Source organism: Triturus cristatus, chromosome 7 (genome assembly GCF_964204655.1).
Source record: "Triturus cristatus chromosome 7, aTriCri1.1, whole genome shotgun sequence".
Taxonomy (NCBI): Eukaryota; Metazoa; Chordata; class Amphibia; order Caudata; family Salamandridae; genus Triturus; species Triturus cristatus.
The window spans coordinates 764,077,847-764,101,851 of record NC_140590.1 but is presented as its reverse complement, the minus strand read 5'-3'; the positions used below and the strand labels follow the sequence as shown (position 1 = coordinate 764,101,851).

The 24,005-nt window shown below is 43.8% G+C and overlaps 1 protein-coding gene across 5 annotated transcripts in view; it reads right to left on the bottom strand.

Annotated features, from left to right (window-relative positions):
• GCGR (glucagon receptor) overlaps nucleotides 1–24,005 on the bottom strand; it is a 482,251-nt gene that overhangs the window by 11,091 nt on the left and 447,155 nt on the right. For 3 of the 5 annotated variants that reach the window (XM_085617519.1, XM_085617523.1, XM_085617520.1), the window contains exons 11-13: nucleotides 13,938–14,026; nucleotides 9,781–9,919; nucleotides 1,481–1,522 (exon numbers count right to left, since the gene is read on the bottom strand). In XM_085617519.1, the coding sequence (XP_085473645.1) occupies nucleotides 1,481–1,522; nucleotides 9,781–9,919; nucleotides 13,938–14,026 (270 nt within the window). The remainder of the gene's footprint in view (nucleotides 1–1,480; nucleotides 1,523–9,780; nucleotides 9,920–13,937; nucleotides 14,027–24,005) is intronic. The other 2 variants (XM_085617521.1, XM_085617522.1) reach the window with 1 other exon arrangement.

Sequence of the window (24,005 nt, the reverse complement as noted above, 5' to 3'; positions counted from 1 at the left end):
CACATGTGTGGAACCAGATCTCTATGGGAAAGTCAGCATTCATCATTGGTATTAAAGCCATCGTACATCTATGCAAACTTGTACATTGAGGCAGCCATAGCACATTGCAGAGCCAGGACATAGCTGTACAGGCAGTGCACATCTGCAAAGCATTGCACATGAGCACTGCCACATCTTGAAGGCATCATACATTTGAGCAGATCTATACAAATTGTCCACATCTGCAGGGACAGGTTATATCAGCACTGGCAGGCGAACGCCCACCTGAACTGCCAGATCAGACTGGCAAAGGTAGATTCCGAAGGCTTCTTAAGACTTGGTTATTCAACCAAGCTTATAGCTAGATTCTGCAGACAACTAAATACGCGGAGCTCCAGCAATACCTTAAGTCAGCGCCAAGAAACCAAGCGATGTATGTGCGCTTAATAAGACATTTTAACATAACATAACGCAAAGGTAGTGAACACCTTCCAAGCCAGGGCATATCGGTGGAACCAGGTCACATTTGCACACATTGGCACAGCCAGGCGAGTGCCCATTTATACAATTCACATACAAAGCAAGAGCATATCTGCCAAAGCTGCATAGGCAGCTCACATCCACGGAACACTACATGTGCACGAGTGCAGTCCTTGCACATCTGTAAAGGGACTGCACGTGGGTACAGCCACTGCCTAGCCCATCAGTACAGGCAAGGCCCAGTGGTGCAGTCAGTGTGCATCTGTGGAGCCGGTAGACACCATCACAGTGAGCACTGGCACAGCCAGTACACATCTGAGCATTCAGGCCACATCTCCACGGCCATTGTGCACGTGCAAAGCCTGTGCACGTATGCCCAGCTGCAAGTTCAGTTAACATATTCACAGCCAGTACACATTGGCACAGACAGTTCACTTCTGTACAGCAAAAGCACATTTGCATAGTCAGCACACATCTGCGTACGTGGGCTTATCAACACCCCCAGTATCCAGTCGGAACATCTGTACAACCACCAAGCTTCTGTAAAACCAGCACACATCTCAAGAACAGGCAGATATTTCCAAAATCAGCGCACATCAGGACAACAAACGCATTTGCTTAGTCAGTGGACACTACAGTAGACGAATAGCCTATTCGGAGTCAGTGTGCACAGGCACCGCACATCTGGATATTACGAGAACATCTGCACAGCCAGTGATGGCTTTGTTGTCCCCAACCAGCGCAGTCCATTCCCCGTGTGATGCTAGCATTATGATACAGTCGAAGTGGTGGTGCACACCCCATATAAAGAAAACATTTAACCCTATAGCCTCCTTGGTTGGCCATGTCTTTCGCCCCTTCACCACACCGCAGTGCACCCTTTCTGCCATCGATAGAAATACACTGATACATGACACCCTTTCCTTTCCCACGATACACCCTTATATATCGATACCCCGCCCTGATAAGTGGCGACAGACTCAAGGCGAGAGAACAACAGAAGACCCAGATCTAAGCTCACCTCCTTGTTGACGAAGCAATACAAGATGGCGACCAGCATCCCCTGTAATGAGAGAAAGAAGACAGTCAGGGAGGAAGAAGAGATGGTTAATGCAGTCCATAGCTTATATACGGAACTCTATGCCATCTTCACATGAAGAAGTTCTGCCATTGTTTCACACAATTGAGGTACGTCACAGGAAACAGCTAGGACTGACGTGCTGTCCTACACAGTAGTTGTCGGACGTCGGTGCAGTTTACCACAAATGCAGTGCTGCAATGTGTGCTGAAACGCGGCCAGGCTGGTGTCACAGGTTAGCACCCGCTGTACTGTAAATGTGAGAGCCCTGCACTCCCCCCAGATTGGGTACTGGTATTTGTGGTGATTGCCCTTGTTCTCAGAGTGAGGCCTTCATCTGCTCCATGCAGGTGGGGAAGAGAGACTGATGACGAGGATAGATGTCACATAAACATGCGCATGCCAGACTACCCCTTCCAGTCACTCATTCTGTCCTGAACTTACCAGTTGTAGATTGCCAGCCCACTACACACAAGCCCCTGTGCCAGTGTGGTTACCTCCCACCACCCCCAACTAACTCCTGAAGGACTAGAGCGCTCATCGCAAAATGGACTTCCTCAAACCCAAGCTATTAGCAGACCCTATCACGCAGACTAGACCAAGTCTAGGCAAAACTAAAACCAGATTTATCAACCGCAAACACATGAAAAATGGGTAATTCTGGAAGCAGGTGGTAGTGGAAATAAACGAGTTAGCGCTCCATAAGGATTTGTCTTCCAAGCCTGACCAAAGATGTCCAAAATGGCAGGCTAGAAGAAAGGTGGCAAAATGGCAGATGCCCTGTTTCACCATTGGTTTGGTCGACATTTGCTAGTCCCGGATGGACTTTGTGCCTAAGCACAAGGGGCTTGCTGTACTTTCATGCTCCATAAAAGCACAGCATAATGTACACTGTTCACCTCCTTTTCTGCTTTCCTTCTTTCTATTGTCCATTTCCATTCTATCTTCTTTCCCCTGAACCTTCACTTTCCGCATCTTCCTTTCTCCATTTCTCTTCACATCTCTTACTTATAATCTGCCCCATATAACTGACTTCTCTCTCGCACAACTTCCATGTCCCGCCCTCCTCTCTTCACCGTCTCATTACATCTTTTCTTCACTGCTTCACTCACGTCTAATCCTTTTCTCCCTCCTTGCTATCATATATATCCCTCCTACTGCTCTTCCAACTCTTTCTCTTTTCCTTACCTTTTATCTCTACTCTAATTACCCATCTCCTCTTCCCTTTCTTGCCCCTCCCCCACAGAGTATCCCATCACACCACATCCTATTGCCCACACTTCATCCTTCCTTCCTGCTCCTTTCCTCCTCAGCCCTACCTACCTCCACCTCATCTCGCCCAGTAGCCGCTGGTAATCTTTCTTAAGTAAATACCAACTTCAAATTGTACCAAGGAAGTGAAGCGATCAATTTCAAAACACTCATAACAGGAGGTTTGGGGATGGGTCTCTCACAAATAAATTATTTTTAAAAAACCACCAAAGCGCACGTTAGAGCAAAACTTTCACATAAAATTGCTAAAAGTCAGACAATCTGAAAGGAAATCCAGGTAATGTTTCAGTACATTCATGATGTGACAACCCAGGAGTGTTGAAGTTTCGCCTGCCTAAGAAAATGTTGAGAAAATGAAGGCAAATATGGCATTTTCAGCACATTTTCCTTAAGTAAATGTATAGAAGGACATAGGCAATGCAGGAAGTTCGGAAAATGTAATTTCAGATCAGTTATTTTCCATTACATACACTACAACATTTCCCTTCCTTAATTTTTTCCCTCCTAATTCTTACAGGTAGATTGTCAATCATATGTTATGGCTGACAATCACCTTGGAAGGGGCGTGGTAGAAATAGGTAAAACAAACACACAAATTGTCCGAACTCACCCACTAGACAGTGGAGCTGCACAGTTTTGACAGGCGCATGTGGTAGTGCTATTGCTGAGGTTACAGAGACTTTCCAGGTTAGAACAGCAGACAGGTTACACTAATCTAACAGAATAAGGTCTGAGACAGCAGTAGAGATCAGCACGCAACTTTCAGCTGTATATATTGTAAATAAATATATCCTTAATGGGTGGTTGCCTCCGTATGTGAGAGTGGACCTCACCAAAAATGCAAATTTCAAGGAAAAGGCTCCAAGAAGGGAAGCACGGCAGGTACAGAGGCGATGCGGCAAGCACTCGCCGCATCGCCGAGTTGACAAAGTGGCGAGTGCAAGGTAAGTGTTTTTTTTCTTTTCTTTTCCCTATCCCATCGTCTGCCGCATTCTAACCCGCCCGCCCACCGACTGCTTTTACCTGTACTGGCTGTGCCTGCAAGAAGGGCATTCACAGGGTGTTAAATGCCAATTTATTCACCACAGTGCAGTAAACAACCGCATTTCGGCAAATGCTGTGTTCAAGTTTTTTTTCCAAACGCATCTGTTTACTTCAGCATGGTAAATAAATCTGCACTTAACACCCCCTGAGTGCCTGTCTTGGAGTCCTTTTCTTGAAAACTGTATATATATATATACATATATCTATATATACATATGTGTATATATATATATATATACACACACACACACACACATATATATGTGTATATAAATAAAAAAATATATATAAATACACACATATATATGTGTATATAAATATATATATATTTTAAGAAAAACGTCGCGCTCGGTAGACTTATAGTGCAAATTTAACAGAGACCACCACTACTCCACCAACACGTTTCGACCTCACAGGGTCTTTCTAACAGTAGGTGAGTCCCTCTTTACTTTCAGAATCTATACTCTCCATCAACTGCTTATAATGAAGCATCATGGGGGTTGCAGTATTTACAGATTTTCACGGAATTCCCAAGTTACAATGGTTACATTATTAACAAATCGTATGTCTCTCGTTGATCAGGATACAAGTAAATCTCTCAGATTTGTCTAATTCAGTCACGAGGTATAGTACCAAGTAAAAGGCGAATATTTGCAAATCATCTATTGCATCATATACATGCCTATATTACTTCACATGGTGGTCCATAGATTCTGAGGTCTAGTACTTTTTGCTGATTAGTATCATGATGCACATTATATGATGCAAGTGTGTTTACATATTTCTCGGTATAGTACCCTTGCTGCAGTCTCTCAATTCATCCTTTATAACTTATCAGTTAAATTCCATTCTTAATGATTTAATAGATATACAGGGGTTCTATATATGTATATAAAGTTCCTCGTCGTTGTTGAACCCCACCGGTGTCTTTGTTCTGAGACGTGTTATCTAACGGGATTCCAATTGTCTTAATTTTTTGGTTCTGTCTCCACCTCATTCATTATGTCTTATTGTATCAAGACCGAAAAATCTCATCATGTTCCAATCACCTTTTTGGAATTGTAGCAGATGTTTGGCTGTAGCATAGTCTCTATTTTTGACTGCTCGTATGTGTTCTAGTATACATTTGTGTAACATGCATGTTGTGCTGCCTATGTACTAGAGGCCACAGTTGCATTGTATCATATACATTACATATGTTGTTTTGCATGTGATATGCTGCTTGATTTGAATTGTTCTTCCAGCCTTGTCAACAAAATGATCTTTATTCATACCTATATTGCATGGTTTGCACACGTTGCATTTTACAAATCCCTTTCTTGCTCCCAATAGCAAATTTGTTGTTGATTTAGGATCTTGCAAGTTGGTTTTTACCAGTTGATCCTTCAGTGATTTGGTTTTTCTATAGGTGACTAGCCTAGTGGCCTTTTGCCCAATAATTCACCAATGTCTGGGTCATTTTCTACCAGATGCCAATGTTTTTGCACTGCACTTATGATTTTCTTGCTCTTTTTACTGTAGGTAATGCTTAGTCTCGGCATTTGTTGCTCCCTGTGTTGCATTTCCTGAAGTCGCAGTTCTTTCTTTGGAATTAGTAGTTCCGCCCCTGATTTGGTACTAACTTTCTTAAGGCATGACGTCAGATATTTCTGTTTATATCCTCTACTCTGCATTCTTGTTAGAGTCTCATTGAATTGCTCGTATGTGTTCTAGTATACATTTGTGTAACATGCATGTTGTGCTGCCTATGTACTAGAGGCCACAGTTGCATTGTATCATATACATTACATATGTTGTTTTGCATGTGATATGCTGCTTGATTTGAATTGTTCTTCCAGCCTTGTCAACAAAATGATCTTTATTCATACCTATATTGCATGGTTTGCACACGTTGCATTTTACAAATCCCTTTCTTGCTCCCAATAGCAAATTTGTTGTTGATTTAGGATCTTGCAAGTTGGTTTTTACCAGTTGATCCTTCAGTGATTTGGTTTTTCTATAGGTGACTAGCCTAGTGGCCTTTTGCCCAATAATTCACCAATGTCTGGGTCATTTTCTACCAGATGCCAATGTTTTTGCACTGCACTTATGATTTTCTTGCTCTTTTTACTGTAGGTAATGCTTAGTCTCGGCATTTGTTGCTCCCTGTGTTGCATTTCCTGAAGTCGCAGTTCTTTCTTTGGAATTAGTAGTTCCGCCCCTGATTTGGTACTAACTTTCTTAAGGCATGACGTCAGATATTTCTGTTTATATCCTCTACTCTGCATTCTTGTTAGAGTCTCATTGAATTTCTTTTCCGCATCTGCATCTTTAGAGCAATTTCTTTTCATTCGTATTAGCTCCCCATACGGGATGCTCTTTATTAATTAGGTGGGATGGAAACTATCCCCCTGAAGTATACTCTTGGTGGGTGTTTCTTTTCTGTGTAGGGTGGAGTGGATGATGCCTTGATCCATGTAAATCTGTGTGTCCAGAAAGTTGATGTTTGATTTACTAGTCACACATGTGAACGAAAGTCCAATTTCATTCTGTTTCAATTTATCAAAATAATGTTGGAAGCTGTTCTCATCCCCGTTCCATATGAGGAATAGGTTGTCAATATATCTGACCCACAAGATTATGTTGTCCAAGTCTTCGTGGTTGTTAGTTCCCCAGGCTATTTCCTTTTCCCACCAACCCATTGTGATGTTGGCATAGTTGGGTGAAAAGGAAATGCCCATCGCGGTCCCGCATTTTTGATGGAAAAAATCAGGGCTGAATAAAAAAACATTATTAGTCAGGCATATCTCAATCATCTTCAATAGCATTTCAGAATGCTGTAGTTCAGTGAACTTTCTTTGTTTTAAAAAATAGGCACACACTTGTAGTCCTAGTTGGTGTTCAATTGATGTATAAAGAGATATTACATCAATGGTTACCATTATATAGTTCTCATTCCAAAGGGTGCCAGTTAATATTCACAAAAAATCACCAGTGTCCCTTATATACGAGCTTAGTCGTTGTGCTGTTGGTGCAAAAGGTGTTTCTACATACGTTGAAAAGTTCTTATAAAGGGAGTCACAGGAAGAGACGATAGGTCTTCCTGGAGGGTTTGTAAGAGTTTTGTGAATTTTCGGTAAGAAATATATTGTTGGTACTGTTGGATTTTCGTTCATCAAAAATTTATATTCATCAAAACTGATGAGATTTCTGCCATGCCATTGTTTCAAATGTTTTGTAAACTCCATTTTCATTTGATATATGAAGTTAGATGATAATGTAGCACATTTGGTCTTATCATTTAATTGTCTATATGCTTCTGTTATGTCATCCTTTCTGTTCTGTAGAACTATATTTCCCCCTTTATCAGCAAGTTTAATTATTAGCTGATCATTGTCCATCAGTTGTTTGATGGCATTCCATTCTTTTAGTGTTAGATTTTCTCTCTTTGATTGTCTTGTTCAATTACCTTTTCAATTTCACAATTTACAGCATCAGAGAAAAGGTCATTCTTGTTCCCTGGTGATAATGTGGAAAAATACTTTGATTTTCTCTTCAGTTTGCTAGAGATGTGTCGATCCGTCTCTAGTGAAAGTTAATTAAGTATTTCACTTTCTGTCATTTCCTCCTCATCAATATTGAACGTAAGGTCAACCATATTTTTGAGGTCCCGGATCTGCTCTATACCACGGATAACCACAATTTATCAAGACTTACCACTATTGTTCTCCGACAAGAGTTATACCAGAGGTAGGTACCATCATGTCATGGATGCCCATAATATGCCAGTAATTACCATTATTTTGCCAGGGTCAGTAAAATGCATGCACATGACGGGTACCATCATACCATGGATGCCTAGGATGTGTCAGGAACTACCACCATCATGCCAGGGTCAGCATTAAAGCGGACATCTTCATGTTAAGAATGTCTACAATAGACCAAAATGTATCACCATTAGCGTTATGCCAGGGGAATGCATAATTACGAGATGGATGTCTTAAGTATGCACAAGGTTCAACATTCTATTGATAGCTACAACATGTCAAGAATTACCACCATTATTTCAGGGCAAGCACCTTACAAGAGGATCTTGCATTGCCACGGAGGTTACAATATGCCAAGAATTATGACCACTGTGCCAGAGCTCAGACCAGTATTATACCAAGAATCGGCCAATGGCACGCCTCACAGCCAGAACCCTTCCCCGCCTCTCACTTGTGATGCTCATTGCCACCACTTGTTGAGCCTGACATGGCGAGCCATGCAGTTCACATACAGGGTTATTGATAGTGCAGGGTGTGATTTGACCCTGCACTGTCATTCGCACTGTAGGTGTGATGCATAGCGTGTCACTGATTTCTGCGCCCTGATATCAGGGCTCTGTTGGAGGGCAGTAGGCTCTAGTTTTACTCCACACCTCTCTCTAGCAGAACATTAGGCCTCATTAAAACTGTAACTGTGTATGTGTGCTGACTGCCTCCCCCAGGAGATATGCAGAGTTTGTATTTTTCCTCGTCACTCCGAAGGTCTGTAGTTGCACTCCAAAGACCACACATCTTCAGAGCAACAGGTGAAAGGAGGCGGGGCAGCAGCAGAATAGCCTGATATGTGAGCCACCCCCAGTCTCCTCAATCTTCTCCTCTCTTGACTCTCATCCATGTTCCACTTTTCTGTTTCTCACCTCTTTTTTCTCACCTCTCTCCCTTCTCTGGTCTCATTCTCCCAAATAAGCACAGGTGACATGAGACAGTGAAACTCACAGCAGAATGACTGCAGACCACTTTCGATGGGAGAATCCTCTCTCAAAAAGCTTTTATGAGAGAAACCCACACCCTCGCGCAAGCAAAGTCTTACAAAGTAAATCAAAGCTGGCAAACTTCATCAAACAACGTTTTGGGGAAAATGAGTGACAATTACCATCTTTTAAGGCACAACAGGATAGCAACGTATAGCAGAATATTAAGACAAATTTGTATGGCTGACCAGCGGCTAAATATCCACACAAAATAGACTTTGAAAAGTAGAGCAGCCATTGACAGTTTCACATGCCCAGTAAGCAGTTAATGTTAGTTTCATAAGCCCAGTGACAGATATCCCCTGTGTTACATTCCCAGTAAGCAGCTACTGTCAGTTTCACATGCCAAGTAACAGATATCCCCAGTTTCAGATCCCCAGTAACAGATATCCCCAGTTTCAGATCTCCAGTAACAGATATCCCCAGTTTCACAAGCCCAGTAAGCAGCTACTGTCAGTTTCACATGCCAAGTAACAGATATCCCCAGTTTCAGATCCCCAGTAACAGATATCCCCAGTTTCACAAGCCCAGTAAGCAGCTACTGTCAGTTTCACATACCAAGCAACAGATATCCCCAGTTTCAGATCCCCAGTAACAGATATCCCCAGTTTCAGATCTCCAGTAACAGATATCCCCAGTTTCACAAGCCCAGTAAGCAGCTACTGTCAGTTTCACATGCCAAGTAACAGATATCCCCAGTTTCAGATCCCCAGTAACAGATATCCCCAGTTTCACAAGCCCAGTAAGCAGTTACTGTCAGTTTCACATGCCAAGTAACAGATATCCCCAGTTTCAGATCCCCAGTAACAGATATCCCCAGTTTCAGATCTCCAGTAACAGATATCCCCAGTTTCACATGCCCAGTAAGCAGCTACTGTCAGTTTCACATGCCAAGTAACAGATATCCCCAGTTTCAGATCCCTAGTAACAGATATCCCCAGTTTCAGATCTCCAGTAACAGATATCCCCAGTTTCACATGCCCAGTAAGCAGCTACTGTCAGTTTCACTTGCCCAGTAACAGATATCCCCAGTTTCAGATCTCCAGTAACAGATATCCCCAGTTTCACATGTCCAGTAGCAGATATTGTAAAGAGGATAGCATGCTGGGCAATCACAAAGGTGGGGAGGAAGGGAAGTTGTTCTTCTCACCTGGAAAGAGCTCAGGAAGAGGTCAAAGAACAGCTTCACATAACGCAGGGTCCCATGGGCATATTCATCCGTGATGAAAGCAAACACCACCTCATTGATCCCCAGCAGAGGGATGAGGGTAAGAGTGGACTTTGCCAACCTGCAAAATACACTAAGAGTTAAAATGGCAGAAGTAGATTCATGAGTCAGAACAGAATTTGACTTCAAAGCAAAAGGACCCTGGTTAATGAGCCGGTCCGAGGAGCTGTGCCAGACTACAGGGGACAGGACCAGGCATCAGGGCACAGTACACGTCTTTATAGGACATTCTCAAGCACCAGGGGGCAGAGCAAGGCTTGGACATAAATAACGCAGAGCCAGACTCATGGGACATAACTCGACATCAGGGGACAGACCCAAAAATCAGGAAACAGAACCAGACCAGAAGAAACTGAACTGGGCCTCATGGAACAGATCGAGGTGCATGGACATAACTAGAATGTGCAACATGACTAGACTCCAAGAGGCATGGACAGAATCAGTCTTTAGTGGACAAAAGCAGGCACCAGAGGATCCAAGGAGGCATCAGAGGGCAGAACCAGAGTCCACAGAAAATAATTCATCTCAGGGAACAGAACTCATCTAAGGGGAGAGATCAGACCGAGGCCTTAAAGCAGAGATAAGCAGAGCTCACAGGAATAGCTCCCTGGAGACGAAACCAGGTCCCAACAAAAAAAGCAGATCTCAGAGGGTGGAATTTGTGCTACAAACAGTACAAGACGAGAAGTCAGGGAAAATAATTAGACCAGAGAGGACAGAACAAAACTGCTGACGTAAATACACATGCAGTCTGCTAGGCAGAGCATAAGGAAGGTAAACACAGAACCAGCTCTCAGTGGACAGAACTGCAAGCAAGATGGCATGGGATAAAAAAAGACCTCTCAGAATCGAGCTCTGCACACAGGCCACTACCTGCACTCCCGGTTGGGGATACCGGCACCTGCTTCACATTTTACTTCTGCTTCTTTATCCTGTAGATATTATCCGCGAGGTTCTCTTCCCAGCTCAAGATCAAACCTAGAGTTTAACGTCAGAGATGTCTAAATCACCACTCAGATCTCTCCTTGTTCTACCTCACAACCTTTGTCACCCATTCTACATCTACATCAGTAGCAAGCTCAGCAGTCAGTTCTTTTCTCCTCTCAGATGTGAGCTTCCAAACACCGGATCATCGGAATAACCTTTTGAAGAAGTTGCAGATTTCCTGGTTTAAGAGGATCTGAACTTCCTTTCTCTGGTGGAATCTCCGCTTGCCCCTGACAGCTGTGCCCTCATTCCAGATCTGCCTCCTGCAGGCTATCACACTGTGCCTCACAACCGGTCACATGATGGGAAGAAGGAAGAACCTATTATCTGGAAAACAACAACCCTACCCTCTCTTTGACATCAACCCTTTTCACTGTGTCAAGAATGGTTATGAGTGACTAGGGTGCTTTGCTCCTAAGAATAGAAGAAGCTGGATACAGTGCTATTTGCCTCATTGCGCAGGCTCTTCATGGTTTCTTAGACACCCTCTGCTCCATGGTCGTTCTTTCTTCATCCATAATTCCTTTACAAAATGTTGGGTCATATTATCAAGAAACGGCGTTAAAATTATCGCTGCTTTAGCGGCAGAAAACTGCCGCTAAAGCGGCGATAATGGGCTTGATAATATGCCCTTGAGAATTCCAATGGAAACCCATGTTCTGCACAACTGCAACTCTCTTAGCTCAAGGTGCTTCACATGAAACAACAGGATCCTGATACTATTTCCAAACATTGTTGCCTTGGTAGATCTACTCTTTGTGGCGGCTCAGAAGATTCTATATTATCCTTTGCCTTTGGCCTAAATACCCCTCAGTCTTCCCTTCCATATAGTCTGTGGTGAAGACAGTAAGCAGAACGAAAAGCATTACTTACCAGTAACAGGAGCGTCGAAGCATGTAATAATTATAGATTCACATAATGTGCATGATTCCTCCAAATAGCATTGTAACTCCAAATGGTATCTTGTTTTCCTCAAATCTTAAATGCTGGTTATTAACCATAGTATATTTCAAGCGACTCACTAGGAGTGGCCTGTCTTGTCATACACACACTGGCCAGAGTGTGTTTGACAAGACATTAAAAATCATTTTTGATATAATTCACTGTATGTATAAACGAAGCAGACTAATGGAGGTCTGTGGGTTCCATTTGGAAGCCTAGGCCTGTCCATGTGCACAAGACGGGCAAAGTTGTTTTCCCAGACAGTGGAAGTGTATTGCTGACATTCCTAAAGCAAGTGGGAGGAGATCCAGACACCAAAGTGGGGACCGATGAGACATGGCTCTTACAGAAATTCAGCTAGGTCTTTTTGCTGAAAGGGGCTACTGGTAAGTGCTCCTGTAGCACAGACACTTGGTAGATGGGGGAGGGGTCAAGAATGAGACTTCAATCTATTTCTCAGGGTGAGATGAGTCCTTTAGATGAACCCGTCTTTTGTCTCTTTTCCTTATCAGTATCTGTGTGACAGTTGATATTCAAGTATAGCGAGTTCACACCTCTTTATGTCTCTGTTGTGGGTACTCCAGGCGGGAGACTACATCTCAGCTACCTTCCCCAAACATTGTGAGATGATCCGTCAAGCAGGAACTGAGAAAAAAGGGGGGTTGGGAGTCTCAAAATGCAATTTCCCCGTGCAGTTTCCATAGGGCTTTCTGAACAGCGCTACAGCACAGTTGTTTTTGAGAAATTAAGGTTCCAAATGTATGTCTATCTGGATGGTTGGGTTCGAAAGACTCTTGTGGGAGTCCCCCAGACATGCAACTTTAAATAATAGCACAACCTGATTGACCAAGAGGGCTTCTTTTACCATCAGTCTTCTTGCTCTCACAAAAGCGTAATGATGCAGTTGGTCCCGCTGGAGGTCACACTCTGATTGGCTGGCTGCAAAATGGGAAGAAATGTTGTTTTTGCCATTTTACAGGATACGGGGACTCGGTCTACAGGTCCATAACATTAAAAAAGAAGGTAAAAGGGGGTAGGGTGAAGGTACCCTGACCCCCTGGAACTCGTGCAGGAGGAATCACGGGGCCAAATTAAAATTTCTGGGGTTTTTTTTGGTTGCCACGATCCTGTAGGACTCTTGTGGGAGCCGGCAGGACTTTCTAGAGAGTCCCACTGAAGCACTTTGGCCATGCTGGGTGTCGCAGGAATCCAGTGGGATGGAAAACCATTTCAAATAAGAGGATGCATGATTGTCTGTGGTAGGTTGGCCGCATATGGGCAGTTGGCAAAGTGGCCAAACCCATAAAACGCATGGCCAAAAGTGGCCAGGCCCTGTGTCCATTTCAATGCTATGCACGGCTGAAGGTTAAAAAAGCCGAAGACTGTACGCAGCAGGGGGCTGGCATAGTGACTTATGACAATAAAATATTTCTTTATGTTGAAAAACCCATGAAATTCACTGAAAAAAAGAGGTTAAAGTGGCATTGTGGCATTTTAGTTAAGTATGGCAATAATATCTTACTTTACATTTTAAAAAAACTCTGAAATCCACTGAAAATCCAAAAGTTAAAGTGACAGTATAGTTAGGTGAAAATATCAATTTAAATGTAACTTTTTAATCTAGAAAAAAAAAACTGAAATTCACCAGTTATAGTTATTTCAAGTAACTATAACTCATGCCTTCGTCATGCATTGCTTATGACCTCACATATTACATATTACATGACATGTTCTAAGACATCATTGATAAAATGAAAGATGACATCTGAAAGGACATCATTGATGACAACACTGTGTGTGGCTGGGCGCAGGTAACAGTTACAACAAAACAAATCCGAAGATGCCATCTGGGCTTTGGGTCCATGTCACAGTGGGTCATTTGAGACATACTGTGGTTGACGTCTACATTTTAAAGTTTGAGGAAGAGAAGATACCATTCTCTGTACTTGATGGCGGAAGCACGCAGAGCTTTTGACTAAGATTCACATGGCAAAACTACTATTCCCACCCGACCTGTTTGTCCTCCCTGGAGCCCTCGACTTCTGCTCCCCTGCTTGCTGCCTTTTGGTGAGGAGTCCAATGGCAGGCGCTTGGCAGTTCCTTGGATAGGGCAGCCTGTCCTGTCACTCCTCACGCCCAAGCCAGCTCACCTGAACTTGTAATCCGTGTACCTCATTTGATGTGCGCGCAGTTTGGACACCAGGATTTCGATAATCCGGACAAATATGAAGAAATTGATCTGTGAATGGGGAAAAAAACAAGACAAAAAATCAATACAATAAAATAGAAATTCACGTAAAACAGATGAAGAAAATGACCTGTATTTAGAGGTGGACAGACTCAGAGGGAAGATGGGAGTTTCTGCTGGCCTGTTACGCTAGCTGACGCAAGAGGCTTGCGTTTCCTCTCTTGTCACACATCGGGTTCTGCCCGGCTGCGAGAGAACAGTGTGGATCAAATGGCCCATTACACAAGCGGGCGCAGCAAGCAAGATGGCTGGCGGAAAGCCATCTTTAGAGGCAACAGGCCGCTACCAGAATATCACTGCACAAAAATCAAGTGACCCCAGTTTCGACAACCATTACATTTTGAAGGTTATTATAAATAAGTGAGAATAATTTTGCGAAGCCTAACTCCACATACATGTACCTTAATTATATTTTTGAATTGTCAAAATACATAGATGTGGAGGTAGGAATAGTAAATCTACACATACCAATATATGCTTACTATCACAGTATGTTGGTACTCTATATTCTTTGTACAACAACATTTTTGTGCTTGCTATCCTATCAAACAACTGAGGCAACATTGACCTGTTTTTGTTATTCCCCTTCAGAGATGCGGGCAGTGAGCCTCTGACTGATGAAACATGCTTGGAAAGAAAGCCGAAACAATGCAAAATGTGAGGTTCCAAGGTCTTCAGTAGAAGCTGCATAACACAAAACCGACAGAGTCTTTTGAGAGCAGAAAGTCACAATCCAGTCACACTTCACTATTCTAACTTGACAAATCTGAGTATGTTATGAATGCATACCAGGATATCGCCCTGCCTGCCTTCCTCCCTTCTTCTTTATTTAGTGCACCCCCCTTGCACCACTCGGCAAAGTCCATTCCTGCAGCATGGAGTGTGATGGCTAGCGGAAGGTTGTATGAAGGCTGGACGAGAATCCGCAGAACCGCCACCAGTGTGTTACACGACACCGCTTTGCGTGCTGCAGGGGTCCCTTTGTGCATTTCACCCTTCCGAGGAGCGTCCTGCTGGAGACATACCTCTGCTGTCCTGTCCTGTAGTCCCTCGCCGCCGCCACCTACATCAGCGGCCGCAGAGTGGGGAAAAGAACAGGAAAACTACATTTCCCAGCAGCCCAAGCGCCACCAGACCCGCGGACGTCCCGTTCGCGCCACGAGGCACTCAAAAGAGCGACGCAGCCTCGGTGGAGCGGGTCCCTTTGTGCATTTCACCCTTCCGAGGAGCGTCCTGCTGGAGACATACCTCTGCTGTCCTGTCCTGTAGTCCCTCGCCGCCGCCACCTACATCAGCGGCCGCAGAGTGGGGAAAAGAACAGGAAAACTACATTTCCCAGCAGCCCAAGCGCCACCAGACCCGCGGACGTCCCGTTCGCGCCACGAGGCGCTCAAAAGAGCGACGCAGCCTCGGTGGAGCGGGTCCCTTTGTGCATTTCACCCTTCCGAGGAGCGTCCTGCTGGAGACATACCTCTGCTGTCCTGTCCTGTAGTCCCTCGCCGCCGCCACCTACATCAGCGGCCGCAGAGTGGGGAAAAGAACAGGAAAACTACATTTCCCAGCAGCCCAAGCGCCACCAGACCCGCGGACGTCCCGTTCGCGCCACGAGGCGCTCAAAAGAGCGACGCAGCCTCGGTGGAGCGGGTCCCTTTGTGCATTTCACCCTTCCGAGGAGCGTCCTGCTGGAGACATACCTCTGCTGTCCTGTCCTGTAGTCCCTCGCCGCCGCCACCTACATCAGCGGCCGCAGAGTGGGGAAAAGAACAGGAAAACTACATTTCCCAGCAGCCCAAGCGCCACCAGACCCGCGGACGTCCCGTTCGCGCCACGAGGCGCTCAAAAGAGCGACGCAGCCTCGGTGGAGCGGGTCCCTTTGTGCATTTCACCCTTCCGAGGAGCGTCCTGCTGGAGACATACCTCTGCTGTCCTGTCCTGTAGTCCCTCGCCGCCGCCACCTACATCAGCGGCCGCAGAGTGGGGAAAAGAACAGGAAAACTACATTTCCCAGCAGCCCAAGCGCCACCAGACCCGCGGACGTCCCGTTCGCGCCACGAGGCGCTCAAAAGAGCGACGCAGCCTCGGTGGAGCGGGTCCCTTTGTGCATTTCACCCTTCCGAGGAGCGTCCTGCTGGAGACATACCTCTGCTGTCCTGTCCTGTAGTCCCTCGCCGCCGCCACCTACATCAGCGGCCGCAGAGTGGGGAAAAGAACAGGAAAACTACATTTCCCAGCAGCCCAAGCGCCACCAGACCCGCGGACGTCCCGTTCGCGCCACGAGGCGCTCAAAAGAGCGACGCAGCCTCCGCGTCGCGGGACGCGCGCGGGCGACGCCGGGCTGAGCCCGGGCAGAGGGCGGGCCGTCTGTGGCCGTCCGGGGCAGGAAGAGGCAGGGCAGGGCCACGGACCCTTGATCATCTACAGACTCCACGGACCTGTAAGTGTATTGTTCTACACGTTTACCTGTGTTACAGGCTATTGGACTTAATGTAATGATGCCGAAGTCCAAGTCTACCAACCAGTCAGGTACAGGAGAAAAGAGGACCATGGATAATTATATGGTAAAAGTTGTCAATAAGATCAACAAAGAACGGAGACTCTCACTGGGCAGATCAAGCTTAGAAGTACCGTCAGCGGATACATTAGCACTTAATACTGAAACATCTACTTTAGAAAGTTGTAGGGGTAATACTGACATTGAGACTGTAGAATTAATGGTCGATGTACCCCCTGATGTGGTTAATGTTGAAAGCATTGATGAATCTACCTTTTTAAATGATTCTACCCCCTCACAGACCACAGCATCTTGTTCCAAAATCACCCCAACTCCTTCCCCCTTGCTGAGGAAAGTGCGGGCATGTAGGAAAGCCCCAGCGAAGAGGGCGGTGTCTTACAAATCTAAAAAGCAGGGTACAACCCAACTGAGCAGGGTGGCTGCATCTGACTCGTTAAAAGATATACTGGGGACCAATGATAAAGCTGAGGGGGTTTTTCTTCATACAGCCTCAATAGGATATTTGGTATCTATCATCGAGTCAAAACTAGAGGCCTTAATTAGCCCCCTGCTGGTAAAGTTAAATTCAGTCTCTGCAGAAGTAGCCTGTTTAAAGGGTCTCTTGGCCTCTTATGAAAATCGACCTTTGGTAAACACCAAATTGGCCGTTCCGGCCTCTGGGGTTCTTAGTTCAATGGATGGTGCCTTGGGACCTACGTCTAGTATTTATAGTAAGGGAGTTTCTGCGAATTTGGGGGACAGCAGGCAGTTAAGTCCGTCTGTAAATGTACCACCCACTGCAACAGCAGTACCTTCCTCTTCCTCATTAGTTCCATCATCAAGCACATCTTTTCCTGTATGTGCGCGCACACAGAACGTACAAAAACCTGTAGCTGATGGAGATGCTGGTTTTATTAATCACAAGAGAAATCATATCGTTAATCTCCCACCACAGTGTGCACCTTATGCAGTGGTTTTGATTAATGTCCCTGAGGTCGACTCCAGTATGCTTAATTCCAGGCAGGAAACTCATGATTCGTTAAAAAATAAGTCCCTTGCCTGGCTCAACAAATACTGTGGTTTTCCGCTGGCATTTTCTAAAGATATTTTGTCTACTCGCAGAGTTGGCTGGATAGGGGAAGGCAGGAAAACCACCAGAGGGGACTGTATTATAGTTAATTTTAAATACCCACAGCATGTGGCAACTGTCCTCCTAAAAGCCGCCTCCTTACCCAACCAAGTTAATTCAGTCTCTGCTAAACCTTTGGGTTATTTTTATAGTTATTTGAACTGCCAGCAATTACCACAGCATCAACAGGATGAGCACTATGCAGCTGGTTTAACTAGAGGGGGGGTTGGTTATCCTCCTAACTTGCTACCGAGAGTCCCGATGCATTGTAACAGAGGGGATATATATGGAAATGAGCCATTCTATAGGCCGAGGGATTACACCCTCCGCCTTTTTAACCGTTATTCTGCCTTGTCGTCGTTGGAGGAAAACGACTGACTGTTTAATAATATCAGGAAGTCGAACGATAAACAGGCCACCAGTGAGCAGTCCAATATAGTGGCGACTGCTTTTTCGCACTCTCCATTTGAAACCAATAAAGCGGATGCTGTCATGGTGTGCTCAGGAACTAAACGGACAAAGATTGCAACCTTGCCCTCCGTTGCAGACTCCCTTTTAATTCCAGAACCCTGCTTTGTAGAACGAGCAAATGATTATATAGTGTCAAACTGTGATTCCAATACAGGTTACCGCGTTGTTACGTGGAATATTGCAGGTTTGAAAAGGAAATTAGATTCCCCTTTTTGGAGGGATTTTATTAACAAAGGGTACGATATAATATGTCTTCAGGAGACTTGGTGCGAGGAACCTATTTTTATTGAGGGATATTCAGCATATAGCTTGAACGCAGTGAGCTCGACCGCTGGAAGAGCCAAAGGTGGTCTCTTGATTTTAATATCAACCAAACTAAACTCCTGTAAAACTAAAAGTTGTGTTTCAGTGGATGTCTATTCTCAGGTATTATGTCTAGAGTTTGATACAGGGAAGGATTTGTTGCTGATAAATTTTTACAATAATGTATTCACTGCTGACAGAGGTAAAATTCTGATTCAGCTAGAAAATGAAATTGTGAGGACTCAGGCAGTTTCAGGCCATCAGTCGATTGTCCTTTGGGTGGGTGATTTTAATATAAGCCCTTGTCCTTTTGCCTCGAGTAATTTATGTGGATTAAGAAGGGAATTTGGTAATACGGAGGAAAACGACTGTTTACATTTCCCACATTGCGCGTATGGTACCGCCCTAAATATGATGCTAGCCAAGTTGGATTTGGATATGTTAAGTTGTACGAGAAATAGTAATAACGAAATCTGTCCAACTTTTACTAGTAGAGGAGCTAACTCATATATTGACCATATTTTACTGTCTAATGATTGTGCATACTCCAACTTGCATGTCAACGAGCAAATTCTAAGTGATCACAACAGTATCTCTTTATCACTGCATAGTTGGGGTTACAAAAACATGGATGCCAACAATTGTATTAATAACATCGAGGCAGTAAGACCTAATGGGTTTAGGATTAAATGGACAACGGTCGTCCCACACGAATTACTGGAGGAGGTTTTAAGCAAATGCAACATGGAAGTAAATTATTGCATTGGCGATGAGGTACATTCACATGTAGTACTCGACCACCTGTGTACAATTAATGAAACCATTGACAATCTACTTACAAAACCATATAAAGGGAAAAAAGAAATCAAGACTGGTTGGTTTGATACAAGCTGTACTCAGGCTCTCCATGCATTAAAACAAGCGTTGAGCTTCAAACCTCGCAACAGCACAACAATTAAAAATTGTCGTGCTGCCTATAAAATATCACTCATTAAGAGGAAAAAAGCTCTCCAAGAGGAGGCCTGGAATAATCTCAGTCTTGCGGCCGAAACAAATGATAGTAAATTATACTGGAACACTATAAATAGTCCTTTTTTAAAAAATGACACTGTGCCTGAAATAACTTCTCACGTTGATTGTAAAACATGGATGCATCATTTTTTAAATATTTTTAACCCGGATAGGTTAATTTTAGATTCCCATCAGGGTAATGAGTTTACCTGGCCAAGACTGCCCCTGACTATTGGCCTGGATGACGTCTATGAGGGTCTAAGCAACAGCAAAGGTGGCAAGGCTCCTGGCCCAGATGGGGTCCCGCTGGATTTATATAAGTCCGAGATTCATTTGTGGGCCCCCATTCTAACCAGGTTATTTAATGCAACAGTGGAGGGACAGATGCCAATTTCCTGGGGCCAGTCAATAATCATTCCCCTTTTTAAGAAGGGATCCAGGTCTGAGGCAAGTAATTATCGTCCCATTTCACTATTAGACGCATCTATAAAAATTATGAGTAGAATAATTTTAAAAAGACTTGAGACTTGGGCCATCGACAATTCGATCATTTCAAAGGCACAATACGGATTCAGGAAAGGTCTGGGGACGCTGGAGCAGTGTGTTAATTTAGACCTCCTTATACATAAATACACTGTTGCTAAGGATGGCAATCTGTTCCTCTGTTTCGCAGACCTAAGCAGCGCCTTTGATCTTGTAGATCACAACATCTTATGGGACACTCTGCTAGATCTAGGTGCGCCTAAAGAGTGTGTATACTTTCTGGCTCGGTTATACTCCGGACTTTCATGTAAAGTACGTTATGGTCCTATGGGAGAATGTACGCCCTTTTTTAAAGTTGCAAGAGGTATTCGCCAGGGGTGCGTCCTGGCTCCGTTTTTATTTTCACTATTTATAAATGAAATTGATTCAATTTTAAGTAAATTGCCTTCAGACGCCCCTGTGATTGATGGAAGCGTTACTCCTATTTTATTATACGCTGATGATGCGGTTCTTTTATCACGAACACAGAATGGCCTCCAACGCTTAATAGATAGATTTGTGTTATTCACCAAAGACAGGAAGCTGATAATTAATAAAACTAAGACTTTTGTTATGACCTGTGGAAAGAGGGTGAAATCTAATTCCTCCTTCTTTATCGATAAAGTTAAGATACAACCGGTCAACAGTTTCTGTTATTTGGGGATAACATTCTCTGGGGATGGGAAATGGAATAATGAGGATGAGAATGTGAGGTTAAAGATGAATAGAAATACCAGTAGTATTTTTAGATTTGCGGCCAAATTAGGGCAAAGGAGAACGAAAGACATGCTGGCCATTTATAAAGCTAGGTGTATTTCATCTGCCTTATATGGGGCAGGAGTATGGGGACATCATCCTGTTAATAGTTTACAGAATGATGAGAATACATTTTTGAAGAAATTGCTATGTGCCCCCTCCTCAGTTCCCAATATTTTAACCCATATGGAAGCCGGTATTGACTTTATCATGGACCTAGCTGCTCTACGTCCATTGTTACTTTGGCGCTCTATTTGGTCCAAAACTGAGACGGTATTTACACGAACAATCATCAAGGATTGTATGAAACTTGATTATTCGTCTCGGATACCATGGCTGAGATATATTTACTACTGGTTTGACCTTCTGTTTGATTGTAACATTCGTCTGAACCCTGAAGCAGCTGTACTGATACCTAAAAAAGACATAAAATTGAGGTTCCTGGCACATAAGAATGCTGCCAGAGAGAATCAGTCCAGTAGCTTAACAACTGTTGCTTCCTACCTTGATTTGGACTTAAGGAGAGGTTTTCAGACATATCTCACGACTGTGACTTATAACTCCCATAGATTTGTCCTAACCCGTCTAAGGTTAGGGATTGTGCATCTTTTAGTCTCATTCCCGGATATGAAGATCAAATCTAGTATGCTGTGTCCTTGTGATAATATCTCAAAACAAAGCTGCTGTCATTTTTTATTGTTTTGTAAATTTTATTGTTATTTTAGGAAATTTTATCTAAAACCTATCCTTTTAAAACACAAGATACGTTCTACCAAATCAGCAATGAAGTTTTTAACAACTCTGGAAAGTCCTGATACCTGTTTTTTTGTGGCATCTTATGTGCTCAAATGCATAAATATAAAGAAGTCCATAGTCTGTACCGATTAGTCAAATTTTGTTATGTATTTTGTACACTTAGGTATCGCCCAGACTTTTCTTCCTTTTATGCATCTTGTAGCTCAAATGAATTCTGAATGATGTATTTTTGGATTTGTTTTTAGGCTTTGCATCTTTTGCACATCTGCACATACTAGACACTTATATGGAACACGCACTTTGCTAAAAATGTAACGTATATGCTTCGTGGATAAATTAGCATTATGCACTTTAACAATGTTTACATATTGTTCTCAGTCATGTCCAGTGTATAAGGTATTTATTGGATGTTATGTATTTTTTATGTGTTTTGTTCTGCTTATATGGTTGTATTTTACATACCGAATAAAGCTTTTGAACTTGAACTTGAACTTGCGTGCTGCAGTGTATGGGAAGCACGATCATGATGACGCTCTGATCATTGCTTTTCAGCCTTCTGAAAGAGACCCATCCCTTTATTTTTGGGACAGGCTGATCAACAGTCGAGTGTCCTTTGTATGCCTTTTTAAACAAACACAAAAATGTGGAGCGATTCTGATTATTGATCAAAGAAGTTGCTGATCCTTTTCATTTCTGCCATTATGGTTGTTGTCACTTTCCTTTGCTTCTAGTTCAGTGTGCCAGAGTTATTGAACGGGTACCTAGTGGCTATAGAGAGTCCTTGCCAGTTCCCTCCCACAGGTAACCTCTTCTCTTCTTTTTCCCTTTTCTTTCTGGGTTTTGGTTTCAATTACATGTTAGTGTTTCACATGATTTCAGCGATGGTGGACTGCACTAGTGTGTGTGGGAGATGAATCGTTTCCTTTGGAAGAGAAAGGCGAAATGTATCTTGCTCCTTCCTTTTTTTTCAGATGGAGGTGACAAATTAACGAACAATACCTTTGAAAACGGCCAGTATAGGCATTTGATTACAATTTAAATGATTGTGGCATACACACTTACTGAGTGACTAATATTTGTTGGTCATGACGAATGCCTAAGGACTCCTTCAGCAGCCAAAGAAAGGCAGAAACATGTTGACATCTGAAGGGGGATATGTGTTCGGAACCCCCCTGTCCTCTGCTCTTTTAACCCTTTCCAAGGACTCTACCTAATAAAGTTATTTGAGCCCTTGAGAAAGTTTTAGATTCCTTGCACTTTTTTACAGCACTCTGTCCCTCACTCACCACTAACATTTTACGGCATCCCTTTGCCTAAAAACACCTCAGCTCCTCCCCATGCCACGACATTAGATGAGGCGTTGTATCCCACATTGGGGACCGGCTGGCCCCGATGTGCGGAGGGAGCCCAATGATGAAGCATGTCACCTTTGTGTGAGTGAGAGTTCTTGTCCGTTAAGGACATTTCTTTCCCACTACACTAAATTCCAATCCTATTTTGGGTAAAACATATTCTCAGTGAGTTTCAAGATTTAGAAAAGGAGTGATTTGTTCTCTGTTGCTCTTCCTTGGGTCCTACGTGTGGCCTTAACCTCACTATTATATCCTCACCTAGAAGCAGCCTTCAAGGGGCACAGTATACAAGAAAATTACTAGAGTAAAATTTCGGGAAAGTCTTTGCGGGAGTGCCGGGAAGATGTTGTGACAGTAGTCTAAGAACCAGGAGGACGTGAGAGCAGTCCAAGTACAAGGATGGTGTTGTGATATTAGTCTTGTGACTTTAATACAAGTAAAGTAATGCAAGCACTAGCAAGAGATTGTAACAGTAGTCTAAGTCCCAGGAAGGTGTTGTGATAGTAGTCTTAACCCTGAAGATGTTGTGAAAATAATCTAAGTACGAGGAAAATGTTGTAGTCTAAGAGCCAGAATGATGTTGTGAAATTAATCCAAGTGCCAGAAAGAATCTGGGACATTAGTCTAAGTACTAGGAACATGTTGTGACACTATTCTAAGTACCCGGAAGTTGTTGTGACGGTAATCTAAGTATCCGGAAGTTGTTGTGACAGTTCTCTAAGTGGGAGATTACAATGACAAGGATGAGGGCCCCTTGTTGGCAGAGAGCACCACAGGGCGGGGGTTGGGAGGTCCCATGAGTCAGAGTGCGAGCTGGCAAAGGTTGTTTTGCTTCCGTTTTCATTTGTGGGTGTGAACACAAGGTGGGCCTGCGGAAGGCAATCCATGGGTAGCTGATCCTCTCTCCAAACAGTACATCGGTTGTGGGAAGGCCAGCAGTAAGGTCTATGACACTGAACTCAGCTTTCATGCCGAAGGGAGCATCCTTTCATCCTATCTGGCCCAGTGCTCCCACCTGCTTACACTGACCACTCAACATCATCCCTCATCAGAACTTGTGATGGACAGAAACCTCTTTCCCAGTGTATCGCCCACAGCAACATATGTCCCCATCTCTTCCCTTCTTAAACAGAGAATAAGGTCAGATGAATGAATTGATGAATACGATGCGCCTATGTT